At 40.2% G+C, this 16,142-nt stretch overlaps 1 protein-coding gene across 3 annotated transcripts in view; it reads right to left on the bottom strand.

Annotated features, from left to right (window-relative positions):
* Positions 1–16,142, bottom strand: part of tnr (tenascin R (restrictin, janusin)) — a 164,904-nt gene that overhangs the window by 4,619 nt on the left and 144,143 nt on the right. For all 3 annotated transcript variants that reach the window (XM_014190611.2, XM_014190618.2, XM_014190614.2), the window contains 5 exons: positions 15,452–15,595; positions 8,661–8,791; positions 5,946–6,078; positions 5,527–5,678; positions 5,270–5,366 (listed from right to left, as the gene is read on the bottom strand). In XM_014190611.2, coding sequence (XP_014046086.2) covers positions 5,270–5,366; positions 5,527–5,678; positions 5,946–6,078; positions 8,661–8,791; positions 15,452–15,595 — 657 coding nt within the window. The remainder of the gene's footprint in view (positions 1–5,269; positions 5,367–5,526; positions 5,679–5,945; positions 6,079–8,660; positions 8,792–15,451; positions 15,596–16,142) is intronic.

Here is a 16,142-nt window from a genome sequence, read left to right as displayed (position 1 = left end):
AAGTTCAACCATATCTGCAGCACTGCACCAATCAGGCCTTCATGGTAGAGTGGCCAGACGGAAGCCACTCCTCAGTAAAAGGCACATGGCAGCCCGCTTGGAGTTTGCCAAAAGGCACCTAAAAGACTCTCAGTGCATGAGAAGCAAGATTCTCTGGTCTGATGAAACCAAGATTGAACTCTATGGCCTTACTGCCAATCGTCACATCTGGAGGAAACCTGGCATTATCCCTACGGTGAAGCATGGTGTTGGCAGCATCATGCTGTGGGGATGTTTTTCAGCTGCAGGGACTGGGAGACAAATCAGGATCGAAGGATAGATGAACGGATTAAAGTAGAAAGAGATCCTTGATGAAAACCTGCTCCAGAACGCTCAGGACCTCAGACTGAGGTGAAGGTTCACCTTCCAACAGGACAATGATCCTAAGCACACAGCTAAGACAACGCAGGAGTGGCTTCGGGACAAGTCTGAATTTCCCTGAGTGGCCCAGCAGAGCCTGGACTTGAACCCAATCCAACATCTTTGGAGAGACCTGAAAATAGCTGTGCAGCGACGCTCCCCATCCTACCTGACAGAGCTTGAGAGGATATGCAGAGAAGAAAGAGAAAAACTCCCCAAATACAGGTGTATTAAGCATGTAGCGTCATACCCAAGACGACTCGAAGCTGTAATCACTGCAGAAGGTGCTTCAACAAAGTACTGAGTAAAGGGTCTGAATAATTATGTAAATGTGATATTATATTGTATAAACTGGTTTATGCTTCATCATTATGGGGTATTGTGTGTAGATTGATGAGGGGAAAAACAATTTCAAACATTTTACAATAAGGCTGTAACGTAACAAAATGTGTAAAAAGGAAATTGGTCTTAATACTTTCCGATTATACAACACAATATATATATAGTACAAGTCAAACGTTTGAACACCTACTCATTCAAGGGTTTTTCTTTATTTTTACAATTTTCTACACTGCAGAATAATAGTGAAGACATCAAAACTATGAAATAACACATGTGGAATCATGTAGTAATTATTCAAAGAAGCCACCCTTTGCCTTGAAGACAGCTTTGCACACTCTTGGCATTCTCTCAACCAGCTTCACCTGGAATGCTTTTCCAACTGTCTTGAAGGAGTTCCCACATATGCTGAGCAGTTTTATGCCTGCTTTTCATTCACTGTGCGGTCCAATGCGGTCCAATTCATCCCAAACTACCTCAATTGGGTTGAGGTCGGGTGATTGTGGAGGACAGATCATCTGATGCAGCACTCCATCACTCTCCTTCTTGGTCAAATAGTCCTTACACAGCCTGGAGGTGTGTTGGGTCATTGTCCTGTTGAAAAACAAATGATAGTCACACTAAATGGAAACCAGATGGGATGGTGTATCACTGCAGAATGCTGTGGTAGCCATGGTGGTTAAGAGTGCCTTGAATTCTTAATAAATTGCCCACAGTGTCACCAGCAAAGCACCCCCACACCAACACACCTCCTCCTCCATGCTTCACGGTAGGAACCACGCATGCAGAGATCATCCGTTCACCTACTCTGCTTCTCACAAAGACACAGCGGTTGGACTCAAATTTGGACTCATCAGACCAAAGGACAGATTTCTGCCTGTCTAATGTCCTTTGCTCGTGTTTCTTGGCTCAAGAAAGTCTCCTCTTCTTATTGCTGTCCTTTAGAAGTGGTTTCTTTGCAGCAATTCGGCAATGAAGGCCTGTTTCACGCAGTCTCCTCTGAACAGTTGATGTTAGCACTTATTTGGGCTGCAATTTCTGAGGCTGGTAACTCTGATGAACTTATCCTCTGCAGCAGAGGTAACTCTGGGTCTTCCTTTCCTGTGGCGGTTTTTATGAGAGCCAGTTTCATCATAGCGCTTGCGACTGCACTTGAAGAAACTTTCAAAGTTCTTGTCATTTTCCGGATTGACTGACCTTTATGTCTTGAAATAATGATGGCCTGTCGTTTCTCTTTGCTTATTTGAGCTGTTCTTTTCATAATATGGACTTGGCCTTCTACCAAATAGGGCTATCTTCTGTATACCACCCCTACCTTGTCACTATACAACTGATTGGCTCAAACGCATTAAGAAGGAAAGAAATTCCACAAATTAACTTTTAACAAGGCACACCTGTTAATAAAAATGCATTCCAGGTGACTTCATGAAGCTGTTTGAGAGTATGCCAAGAGTGTGCAAAGCTGTCATCAAGGCAAAGAGTGGCTAATATAAAATATATTTTGATTTGTTTAACACTTTTTGGTTACTACATGATTCCATATATGTTATTTCATAGTTTTGATGTCTTCACTATCATTATACAATGTAGAAAATAGTAAAAACAAAGAAAAACCCTTGAATGAGTAGGTGTGTCCAAACGTTTGACTGGTACTGTATAAAATCATTGCTCATTTCAAATGATAGCTGTCACTTACTCAAGTCTAAAATTAACTTCTACCTGCACCTTGACATTGTAAAAACTGATGCACACAGCAAATGACATGTAGAGATAACAGGAAGTGGTAAGATGGTGAAAAGTGTCCATATCTTCCAGTCAACAGTCTGTGGCGGATTTGGCCTTGCTGCTGCTGCCAGCCCAGAGCCTAGCCAGGCTGTGATGATAAGGACCAGGGAGATTTTACCTATCTTTCCCAAGATAACAAACCTTCCTGCTTGGCATGGATGTTTCCTGTTTAACCTCAAGCTGGAAATCATATGATGTTGTAGATGCCTCATGATAGCAGACGGCAGTTTTTTGAAACCATATGAATGAACGTCAAGCTTCCGATGATAAGCATTGGGCTGAACCAGGGAAAAACTGGGCTTGGTCTTCGATATGTCAGCAAAAGATACAGTCGGCATTAGAAAGCAAAGAAGGCACTTGGTGGTGACAGGGGAAAAGCAATTGCTGTAATAAGATGTGTTAAACATTGAGTGAACTCAGATTTGCCATTGCAGAATGGGGGATCATCTGCTATTCATCGCATAGATAGCTTAGTTTTTCATTACAAATTGCCAGCAGGATTAAAAATGCATTCAGAGGCTGTATTCTGTTCTAATTGTATCTCCTAAATTAACATCTCTTATCATTTTATTACCCATCTTACTCCTACACTTCCACAGAAATGAGGGGGCAAATTAAAAAGAGCAAAAATAATTGCATATTGCACAACTGCATCAATTTCTTTATATTACGACCTCAAATTGACAATATATTTTGCCAGGGTCAGGTCAATGAGTCCGATTAATGGATAGCGCCGCAACTGTAATAAAAATGGGCTTTATTTAAACGGCTAGTGATAATAGCATCCGCTAATTCCCGTTTCTTCAGTGTGAGCAAATCTTAATCTTAAGTGTCCCAGTAGATAGAGCTCTTCCATATCAGGGTAGTTAAACCAAATGTTATTGTGTCTCCCCGGTCTCACAACAGCAGTATCTACTGCAGGATGTTGTAGATAAGGTCAGGTGCTGTGTGCTTACATCATCTGAAGCTCCACTATGCTGTCCTCCGGGACCACCACTATTCTCCTCTCATGGTCATATCTTTTTATACCAGTGGTGGTCAATGCCTTTAAGATGAGGGAAGAGGATTTTTTGGGCCTGATTTCTATTACAGCTATTGGATGACTCACATTGAACTGGGTGAATGGAATATGAATGAAACAGTGATAGGTTTAGGCTACTACATGATACTCAAATTGTTCGCTATACCCATCATGAGGTTGCTACAACCTAGCCTATGAATGAAAGTTTACAACGTAGGTGCACACAGGTCGGGAGACAAATTTGAGGCGACAGACAGTGACACATGGACAGACAGTGACATTCAATACCGCCTTGCACACTCTTGCCTGCATCTAGCTGATATAGGGTGTAAATCATTAGTCCAACAGTTGCAAACGAGAGTTTCTACTGGACAAATTCAGGTATGTTTATCCCAGTTTTGTTCCGTTTACTATCGTTTAAGAAACGTTTTTTAACAGAATCGGCAGAATGAATACACCCCTGATCAGCCATTTGGGGCACAGCATGGGCCTGCCAGCAGGAGTGAACACAGCACTGAGTCAGGGGAAATGAAGCAAGTCATAAGGAATATCTACTGGATGAGAAGTGCTTTTACCAATCAGGAATGAGTCATAAATCATAGTCGTTTACCAGGATCTGTGTGTCACTAGTACATGTGGTACAGCCTGGGTATGGGCTTAGTGACATTTGCTGATATAGAAAGAGCCATGGATGAACGCTCTGACGTAAATGCAGGGTCATCAAGACTCTGTAATGTTCTAAAGGTTAAATTAATTAACAAACCTTTTATCAAACAGACAGATTTTGGTTCTGAAAGTGTACTGTATTGTCATTCTATTTTTCTAATTAAAAGTACCAAAAGTATTTCTCAAGGTTGGGATCTCTATTATGAAGTATTCATGGGTACAATCTTTTATCTATTTCCAAAACAATAACGTGAAAACTGGCTCATGAAGAAACAGCTTTTCTAATGAATATAATTATGGCTTTTATAATGAGATTTGCAGAAATGTTTCACAGTGCATCAAAGGAGCGAGCCTTTTGTTTTGTTTCAGAAATAGAGAATTTATGAAAAACAATTAACATGCAGTGAGAAATGAGAGCAGAATACATCCATTAATAAATCACCGAACTAGTGTTTGTGAAGTAATAAAATAAAGAAAAGAGAGAGAGAGAGAGAGAGAGAGAGAGAGCGAGAGCAAGAGCGAGAGAGAGAGAGAGAGACTAGAAACAACAGACTACAAACAAATTTGTAAATTAAGTCAACAGTTAACCCTGCTCTGAAAGAGATAAGCAGAAGCAGAGACTGCAATACAAACACAAGGGCCCCCTATTCCTATTTTAAAGAGATTCTTCTTTACTTTTTGTACTTTTTAGCCTGTAGTTCTGAAAGTAGTACTCACAAGCCAAAAGTGGTCCCCTGAAAATTGCGTACTACTTTACGTGCACCACGTCATTGCTCTCTATCTCTCTCTCTGCTGTGTCCACTGAGCTGTTGGGCCCACTCTGCAACCTTATTGGATAACGCTGGGCAGACCTCTTGCTAGCTGTCACTCAAAGGCCAAGTGCTGAAGCTCATTGGCTAGAACTCAAATTGCTTTCTTCAAAAATACTTTCTTAGTCGCCAAAGTACTGGAGCATGTCTTTAAGTAGTGTACAATTCAAACTACGTTCTCTATCCCAGGAGTGGGGGTACCTCTCCAAAAAAGTTTTACTGAGATGAGTCATCTAGAAAACAGTCTTACCGAGCCAGAATTCATCCTCTAGGTTTCCAAAGCCGACCCTGTAGTCACTCCACTTCCTGGAGAAGTCTGTCAGGCCGTTCTGACGACGTTGGAACACCTGAAACACAGATACAGATAAAGATAAGACCAGGTGACAAAACTTTATTCTACCTACATTTTGATAAAGTACATGTCCCAAATGGCACCCTTTGCACTGAAATGTTGGGTGTTGTTGGTTGTTTGTCTGCAAGGTATATATGTTGCTATGAGACACTTACAATCCAGCCTCCTTCGTCTGTGGTCATATCACAGTAGACCTGCACTCCCTGATTGGCGTCTCTGTTGATGTAGATGGTGTAGACGCCATTGAGGGACTCCCCGTTCAGCAGATGCTGGGCACAGTTCTGGGGGGTGGCAAACAGACGGTTTCCTGGAGAAGAGGAGAACAGAGCACATGAGATCAGCTCAACACAATTGAGAATCACCAGGACTGGGCCCGTATTCATAAAGTGTGTCATAGTAGGACTGCTTATATTGGACTGCTGATACAGGATCATAGTGAATAAGATGATATAGACAGGGGGGATCTTATCCTAGATTAGTTATCCTACTCTGAGGTGCTTATTGAATATGGGACTGGACTTTAGGCAGAGATTGTGGATATGGGGATAAATGGTAAATGTGTGTGTGTGTTTACCTGTTGTGAAGGCCGTAGAGACGATTCCGCTGGTCTCTAATCCCCTGGCAGCCTGCAACCTCACAGTGTATTCTGTGGTCTCTGCCAGCCCCTCCAGACGGATCCAAGTGTCCTCAGCATCCAGGATCAGCTCCTGTAGTAGTACCACACACACACACACACACACACACACACACACACACACACACACACACACACACACACACACACACACACACACACACACACACACACACACACACACACACACACACACACACACACACACACACACACACACAGATCAGGGAACTGGAACTATGAGTGGATACGGTACACCAAACTGTTTTAGCTAGATCCAATCCTAACAATTGTACAGCAGACAGTAGCCCAAATAGGGGACACTATCTGACTCCTACTGTACCAACAAACAACAAAAGCACCCAGGCACATCTACAGAAATGAAAAATGTATGTCAGGCCCATTTACATGTTGAATTCATTATTGAGTGTTGTTGGCTCTTATACAACTCTGTCCTGTGTTTTTCTTAGAGATAAGAATGAGAACTTAAACCACAGATTGAGGAGAGGAAAGGACCTTATCAGACACTGCTATAAGGAGCTGCCAGGAAGAAGAAGAATTTATATTTCTGTCTAAATCTCAAGATGGCTCAATTTCCTTTCGTTGCTTTTGACAAACCGACTTTTATCAAGCGGATCTTCTGATGGCATCATGTTTCTCTCAGAGATCTCTTTTTCTGGCAGATGAAAAAGAGATCTCTTTGATGAGCTCTTTAGGAGCCTGCCGTGACAGCAGAGTCAACTGTGAATTTAATGGGGCTTTGAGCCACATGAAATATCTATGAAGAACTGGATGAAATATTCAGCCATTTTGTAAAAAGTCACACATTTTAAGGCAATATGTTGGATGAATTATGCAGTTAAAGCCGCTCTTTAATTGATTTCTCTCACAATGGACCTTACACTGTTTCGCTGTCGTTTTTTTGTAAAGATTATAATTTTTTGTTAGAATGACTTGTTACTGATATAAAATATTTGCATGTTTGGAATTGTTGATCATGTACAAGGAATCATTTACAATAGAGGTTGCCTAATTACTGTATATAATCTAGTACTGCTCTAATCTGGAAGGTCAACATATGATTCATAACCAAACTAAAACAGATTGCTGTGGTGAATATGAACATTATATTAACAGAGAGAACAGGTTGGGAATAATTTATGGGGACAGAAATGAACTCAAACAGAGTAAAACAACATAGTCTGTGACTAAAACCAAATCCTCTGTGCATGACTGACACCCACTGGACAAACACAAGCACCAAAAAAGGTCAATATAGTAAAACACATGCATCTTAACAGATGTGTGTATGTGTATGTATGTATGTATGTATGTATGTATGTATGTATGTATGTATGTATGTATGTATGTATGTATGTATGTATGTATGTATGTATGTATGTATGTATGTATGTATGTGTGTGTGTGTGTGTGTGTGTGTGTGTGTGTGTGTGTGTGTGTGTGTGTGTGTATGTGTGTGTGTGTGTGTGTGTGTGTGTGTGTTGATAGATATAGAAAAGACGAAGACAGTGAGGACAGTACAGTCTTGACTTCGTCCCAAATGGCACCCTATTCCCTTTATAGTGCACTACATTTGACAAGAGCCCTATGGGAATAGGTTACCATTTTGGACGTATCCTTGGGCTCTGTCTGTATGATGTAATTAGTTGAGAGAGATATCTGCTGCAGAATATCAGGGGAATTGTTCCTGGTGAGTCATTAATAGAGGTATTGCATCAGAATAGACTGGTTAATCTACTTTATTATTATTACCCAGCTACATCAAAGAATTTTATTAAAATGAAAAATGTTCCAGGAGGCAAATTAAAAGATCTAAACGGCTCTATTGCCTGGGCATCCAATGTGGAGTAGAGCTGCATGGGTCTGTATTAAGAGGCAATTTGTCTGGGCGATACAGGATGTATACTGTTTTGGTAGCTTCAAAACGCTACCGGTAACACTCACATTACGGCTCATATATTATCAATCATATCTCCTGTGAGGACGTTTGGCTTGATGATACAGCATGGAGGTCTACAGTGTGTGATTTAGATTGGAAATTCGTAGACCAAGATAAGGCAGTATTTTGGTAGCCTGTATGTTTGGGCTATGATGCCAACTCCTTGTCACTAATTCATTGTCATGCCAATGTTTGACTTGACATTGACAGCAATGGAGAAGACAAGAGCACAGACAGATCCGGGACCAGGCTAGTATTTTGGCAGCTTGAAAACACTACACATAACACTTATGGCTCATATCAATAGGGCTGGCACAATTACAGTATAACCGTGTAAAAAAATAAAATACATCAAAAACATTACTGACAGTTATGGATGAAAACCCTCATGAAAATAACAGTCAAAAATGTTTTGGGTGAAACGAACAGGGACAGATGGGAATTTGTGTGGTTATTGATCATAGCTGAAATGTAAAACGTTCAACTGTTTAAAACAATATATATGGTGACCGTGGTCATTTGGCTGGCCAATTACCGTCATCCAAAATTCCATGACCGTCACAGCCCTACATCTCAATTCCTCATGTGAGCCCCTTTGGCTTGATTATACAGTAACAGTTCAGTATGTGTCTGTGTGAGAGTGATTGGAAACTCTTGCTGATGAAGTTAGATAAGCCCTACTGTATTCTACTTACCTTTCTGTTGCCGTCCACTGATTTGTATGTGAGCATGTAGTTGTCGATGTCTGCGATGGGCGGTTGCCAGGAGATGAGGGCACTGCGGTGGTTCACCTCGCTAGCCGTTAGGTTCAGAGGAGCGTCCATGGCTACAGGGGACCAATCAAATAGCAGATTATCACATAACAGTTCCATTCAGTCAAATCATTATGTCTGGTGGTCAATTTTTTAAAATCCAAATACTGTGCTTAAATTGGAAATATTGCCCAATTATGGTCAATCTTCTAATCTGATGACCCCCCTCGAGCGGACCTTAGTTGAAGTCACCCTTCTGCACATGCATTCTCATGTCCTTTACCCAGCATCCATAACTGCAAAATGTTTTATCTGCTGAAAATTCCCGCTACAAAAAGAATTAGCCATTCCAAACAGAAGATTTTTACCCAAGACCCTATCCTCCTCTCACATCTAGATAGCTGATACATGCACTCTTTTTCCTATCTCTCTCATTTTCATATCTCCTTCCTCAGGAGTTTTTAACAGCGTGTTCTACCACTGATAGCCTCAGGACTGAAGGATTTTCTACATGAGATGCAATGACATCTCAACACTGCAGTAGTGCCGACTAGAGAAAATTACAATGTGGATGTCCACACTGACCTGACTGCCTCTTCCAGGAGAGACTGTCATTCTCCTCCTGTCTCCTCAACATGACTGCAACGCCTGAGAGAGTGTTTATCTTTCCTTTTCCTTTCATCCCCCTTTCATTGTGATGGACACTGATCCAACATTTTCATGTAGTCTGAGGGCACATCTCAGAAGCTTTTTCAGCCATCACAATGCCTACACTTCTCTCCTGTTTCTTTTCTCTCTCGCTCACTCTCTCGCTCTCTGATCTCTGTCAATTCTTTCAACTCTCTCTCTCATTCCCTCTCTTTAATTACAGTATACCTGCACTCGGAGGCGTGTTAACACTCTTTACATTAGGACGTTCTGTAACATTCTAATGTTCTATAGTTTTGCCACATGCAAATGTAGAGGTGTCTCAATAGACAAACAGATGGCAAGGGCAGCAATGAATTATTATTACTATTACTCCTGTATGCATTGTACTGAGACAAAATAAATGTGTTTCCATCAAGAAACAATTAATAAGTTCATCCCAATGCACTGGTTCAAGTGGATACTATACCAAACTTTAGTTATTTGGAAGAAACACAAAAACTTCTGTGAATAACATGTCTCTCACTGGTCAAGTCTTTTAGAAAGCGAGTCACCCAATAACTTCATGCTCATAAGAGGTCATCAACACTGGAACTATTTATCAGAGCATAACAGCCAGCGAAACAAAGCGTAAGCAATGCATAACCATATCAAAAACATTTAATGAGATGCAAATTAAGAGCAAAAAAGCCCAATAAAGTCTGGTGAATTTGGCCATCCCATCCAGTGATTATGTGTCAACATCAGACAACAAGGCTGGCACTGGAGTAGCAAAGCCAATGGCCTGTGACACTCTAGACAAATTAATTTAGCCAAAAACAGTGTCTATAAATTAAGATTTGCAAATGCCACTGTTTGATTAAACATGGGGGAATTGCCCCTGATTCTAGGAAGACTTTTACTGCAAGACACATGACAAAATAAAGCCAGAAAAAAGTACTGGTTGTTCTTTTTTCTGGACATAAGTTTGTGTACTCTACAGATGCAGAGCAGCAGCCCAGTTGTTCTGAAAATGTTCATGCAGCTCCACCACAGTGCAGACTGGGTAAAACTATGCCGCTCTGCTCCCTTGGGGATATTAATGGCCTGCTGCTGACAGAGAATTTTTGTCTCAAAAATAAGTTTAGAGCCCCAACTATACTAAACTAGACCATTTTTCTCCCCTCTTCTCCCTCCCCTGCCGTAGAGTAGGTATGATCTCATTGGCTTATGGAGGTCGTTAGCTAGGAGTAAGGTGGCATATTAGGACAGCCTCAGTCTCGGCAACTCTTGCGGAGATTGAAAAAAATCTTGCTGAGACTGAGGCTGTCCTAATATGGACACTGTATAGCAGGAGTAGAAACATGGTCAGTCAGTGATCACACTGCAAGGGCCTCAATAAGAGGGGCAATGATTCCTGTTGCTAATTAGACACACTTTATCTGGGAGGTGTAAAAGGACACCCGTTAATTGAATAGGAGCAAGTTTCAAGTAGCTCCAGGTAGCTTGCCTTTCTCTGAGTGGTCTGTCTGTGCTGCTTCTTGAACATGTGCCTTCAGAAAGTCCACATTTTGATGTGTTATAGTCTGGATTTAAAATGCATTATATTTAGATCTTGTGTCTCTGGCCTACACACAATACCCCACATTGAAGTGGAATTCTGTTTTTACAAATTAATTTAAAATGAAAAGCTGAAATTTCTTGAGTCAATAAGTATTCAACACCTTTGTTATGGCAAGCCTAAACAAGTTCAGGAGTAAGAATGTGCTTAACAAGTCACACCCCATGTTCAAGAATTGGCCTTTTCTCACTCACTCTAGGTTAAATGAAAACCAAATCTCCAAAATATCGTTACTTTTTAAACAAAGAGATCAATAATTATAATAATAATAATACATTTAGAATTATATAAAAGCCCTTTAGATATTCTCAGATATTCTCACAGATCCTAACAAAAAATGCCCCCTAGATATTAATTTAGAATCCTCCAATCCTCTAAATGTAATTATTGGCAGAGAGACACGTTATTGAAAAATATATTTTTAGATATACTGTAGGCCTACCATAGGCGAAATGAGTCTCACTAGTGTTGAGTAATGTGCTATTAAAAGTGGTGTAGGTCTTATTTATTTAAAGAGCATATTGAAGTTAGAAGCAATAGGATTTAAAGCAAAAGCCTACAACTATTTTAGCACCGTTTTGTGCTGCTCTGAGACAAGCATGGGGACTGGTCTTGATAAATCAATAAGATTTTTATTTTCACTTAATCTCCGTTTGGGTATTGGTTAGACTAGAATTAGAAAATTAGGGTGCAGAAATGTTATGCTCTTAGTGTAGCCTTTATTTAACTAGGCAAGTCAGTTAAGAACAAATTCTTATTTACAAGGACAGCCTACTTCTTCCTCCCCATCAGGGAATTAAACATCGGACTCCCGCGTGCCCTGCCCGCAAGACACAGGGATTCTGTCGTTAAATAGCCAAGTACTGTACTGCCGACTGTCACGTTGTACAGCGCCATATTTTCCGTTCTATCCTAATGGAAACCCAGAGGGTTTTTTGTTTTTCTTGGAATAGAAACACCATAATATTAATCAAATGAATTAAGCAAGTACAAGTTAAACGTTTAGACACAACTTCTCATTCCAGGATTTTTCTTTATTTTTACTATTTTCTACCTTGTAGAATAAAGACATCCCAACTATGAAATAACACATATGGAATCAGTTAAGAACAAATTCTTATTTACAAGGACAGCGTACTCCTTCCTTCCCATCGAGGAATTGAACCCCGGTCTCCTGCGTGCCCGCATTCTCTAGTACAGACACTGCTCTCCCTTATTTAAGGAATTATGATAAAAATATTATTTTCAACATGCAGTTGTTGATTTAGTTATGGATCCATAACGAATTACTAAGGGAATAAATATCACTGATTTACAGAAATATTGGAACAAAGTCATCTAATGAAGGCAAACAATTTAGAATCCTCCAATCCTCTTATGCTGTAGCCTACTCCCGACCATCAACGCTGTACAGCGCCATAGTTTCCATTCCATCCCCTGAGGGTTTCGTTTTTCTCAGAAAAGAAACACCATAATATTAATCAAATTAATTAAGCCAAATTTCTTAAAATCAATCCCATATTCTATGTTATTACAAAAAAGGTTTTAAATTGTCTGGTAATGCCAATATGGAAGACTATCAAATGCTTCTCAAAGATGCCCTCTGGTGGTCAAACTAGCACTAACTTTCATTAACAGAAAAAATGGCTGACAATTAAATAACGTGCCACAGAATACTGCAGCAGCCCACAAGGTGTGCTACAGTATGACGCAACTTTTAATGGAGGAACCACTGTAATAAGTTGCATGGATGGACTCTGTTTGGAATAATAGTGTTTAATGTGAATTTTTAATGACTACCTTATCTCTACACCCCACACATACATTTATCTGTAAGGTCCCTCAGTCAAGCAGTGATTTTCAAACAAAGATTCGTAGATGGGTAAATTAAAAGCAGACATTGAATATCCCTTTGAGCATGGTGAAGTAAATAATTACATTTTGCATGGTGTATCAATACAGGCAGTCTTAACAACGATACAGATGTCCTTCCAAACTCAGTTGACGGAGAGGAAGGAAACCACTCAGGGATTTCACCATGAAGCCAATGGTTATTTTAAAACAGTTACAGAGTTTAATGGCTTTGATAGGAGAAAACTGAGGATGGATCAACAACATTTTAGTTACTCCACAAAACTAACTTGGCTGTGGCTGCATCATGTTATGGCTATGCTTGTCATCGGAAAGGAATAGGGATTTATTTATTTTTTATATAAAAATAAATGGAGCTAAACACAGGCAAAATCCCAGAGGACAATGTGGTTCAGTCTGCTTTCCAACAGACACTGGGAGACAAATTCACCTTTCAGTAGGACAATAGCCTAAAACACAAGGCCAAATATACACTGGAGTTGCTTACAAAGACAACATTGAATGTTCCTGAGTGGCCTAGTTACAGTTTTGACTAAAACCGGCTTAAAAATCTATGGTAAGACTTGAAAATGGCTGTATAGCAACGATCAACAACTATCTTGACAGAGCTTGATCGACATCAAAAAGAATAATGTTTAAATATTGAACAATCCAGGTGTGGAAGCTCTTAGATACTTGGATTGTATTGACTTAGAGGTGTGAATACCTACAGTTGAAGTCGGAAGTTTACATACACTTAGGTTGGAGTCATTAAAACTTGTTTTTCAACCACTCCACAAATGTCTTGTTAACAAACTATATTTTTGGCAAGTCGGATAGGACATCTACTTTGTGCATGACACAAGTAATTTTTCCAACAATTGTTTACAGACAGATTACTTCACTTATAATTCACTGTATTACAATTCCAGTGGGTCAGAAGTTTACATACATTAAGTTGACAGTGCCTATAAACAGCTTGGAAAATTCCAGAAAAGGATGTCAGGGCTTTAGAAGCTTCTGATAGGCTAATTGACAACATTTGAGTCAATTGGAGGTGTACCTGTGGATGGATTTCAAGGCCTACCTTCAAACTCAGTGCCTCTTTGCTTGACATCATGAGAAAATCAAAAGAAATCAGGCAAGACCTCAGAAAAGAAATTGTAAACCTCCACAAGTCTGGTTCAACCTTGGGAGCAATTTCCAAACGCCTGAAGGTACCACATTAATCTGTACACAAGTACACAACAATAGTACGCGAGTATAAACACCATGGGACCACGCAGCCGTCATACCGATCAGGAAGGAGACGCGTTCTGTCTCCTAGAGATGAACGTACTTTGGTGCGAAAAGTGCAAATCAATCCCAGAACAACAGCAAAGGACCTTGTGACGATGCTGGAGGAAACAGGTACAAAAGTATCTATATCCACAGTAAAACGAGTCCTACATTGACATAACCTGAAAGGCTGCTCAGCAAGGAAGAAGCCACTGCTCCAAAACCAACATAAAAAATACACACTACAGTTTGCAACTGCACATGGGGACAAAGATTGTACTTTTTGGAGAAATGTCCTCTGGTCTGATGAAACAAAAATAGAACTGTTTGGCCATAATGACCATCGTTATGTTTGGAGGAAAAAGGGGGAGGCTTGCAAGCCGAAGAACACCATCCCAACCATGAAGCACGGGGGTGGCAGCATCATGTTGTGGGCGTGCTTTGCTGCAGGAGGGACTGGTGCACTTCACAAAATAGATGGCATCATGAGGAGGAAAATAATGTGGATATATTAAAGCAACATCTCAAGACATCAGTCAGGAAGGTAAAGCTTGGTCGCAAATGGGTCTTCCAAATGGACAATGACCCCAAGCATACTTCCAAAGTTGTGGCAAAATGGCTAATGGGCAACAAAGTCAAGGTATTGGAGTGGCCATCACAAAGCCCTGACCTCAATCCCATAGAACATTTGTGGGCAGAACTGAAAAAGCATGTGTGAGCAAGGAGGCCTACAAACCTGATTCAGTTCCACCAGCTCTGTCAGGAGGAATGGGCCAAAATTCACCCAATTTATTGTGGCAAGCTTGTGGAAGGCTACCCGAAACATTTGACCCAAGTTAAACAAATTTAAAGGCAATGCTACCAAATACTAATTGATTGTATGTAAACTTCTGACCCCCTGGGAATGTCATGAAAGAAATAAAATCTGAAATAAATCACTTTACTTTTATTCTGACATTTCACATTCTTAAAATAAAGTGGTGATCCTAACTGACCTGAGACAGGTCATTTGTACTTGGATTAAATGTCAGGAATTGTGAAAAACTGAGTTTAATTATATTTAGCTAAGGTGTATGTAAACTTCCGACTTCAACTGTATGTAAATGGAATATTTCTGTTTTTAATTTGAAATACGTTTGCAAAAATGTCTCAAAACATGTTTTCACTTCGTCATTATGGGGTATTTTGAGTGTTATGAGTTGTATTTAGGCTATAACACAATAAAATGTGGAATAAGTCAAGGGGTATGAATATTTTCTGAAGGCACTGTATATGTACTGTAGCTGCTCTTATCTGTGTGGGTTTCTTCTGAACAGATGGGAGGTAAGTAACTAAGCAAGTAAAGTAACTAACATACGTGTTTCAAAGTTGGCGATGACGGTTCCACTGGTCAAGGGTCCCTTAGTGGCGTAGAGGGCTACAGAGTAGGTGGTGCTGGGCTTGAGTTTACTAAGCTGGTGCTCCTGTTTCACACCTTCCACTAGGAAGGTATTAGCTGTCACTACAAGAGTAGGAGGAACACAAATACATATTAGATTAGGAGAATACATGAGATAGTAAACAAACCTGACTTTTATGATTACATTAAACAATTTGGAGTCTTAATTATTAATGTATAGCGGTTGCCTTGGATATGCATGTTCACGGTCAGGGTTGGTAGATTGTGGTTCCTATGGGTGTTACATGGGTCAGATTTTAAATCCATTTAGCTCAAATTCATGATTCCTTATTTGTTTGCATGACTAAACTTTGTACAATCAATCTAAATAAATTGCATGTTTAATAAATGGCTTGCTGTAGCCTCAGGAATACCAGGATCCATGTCGATGGTGAAAAATAATAGGTTAACAAAAATGTTCAGCCATGATTTCATTGCCTGGCTGAGTAAATTAGAAAGGACACTTAATGAACACACCAGAGTCAATAGAACACATTGGCAAGTGGTTGCTGAAGAACCATCATTTGTGGCCATATTGATGAAAGCTGCATCGACTAGCAAGCGGATGTCTGAGCTGATTTCCAAGTAGCTGTGCGACACTTTCCTCTGA

Source organism: Salmo salar, chromosome ssa03 (genome assembly GCF_905237065.1).
Source record: "Salmo salar chromosome ssa03, Ssal_v3.1, whole genome shotgun sequence".
In the NCBI taxonomy this organism is placed as follows: domain Eukaryota; kingdom Metazoa; phylum Chordata; class Actinopteri; order Salmoniformes; family Salmonidae; genus Salmo; species Salmo salar.
This window is presented reverse-complemented; position numbering and strand designations above follow the sequence as displayed.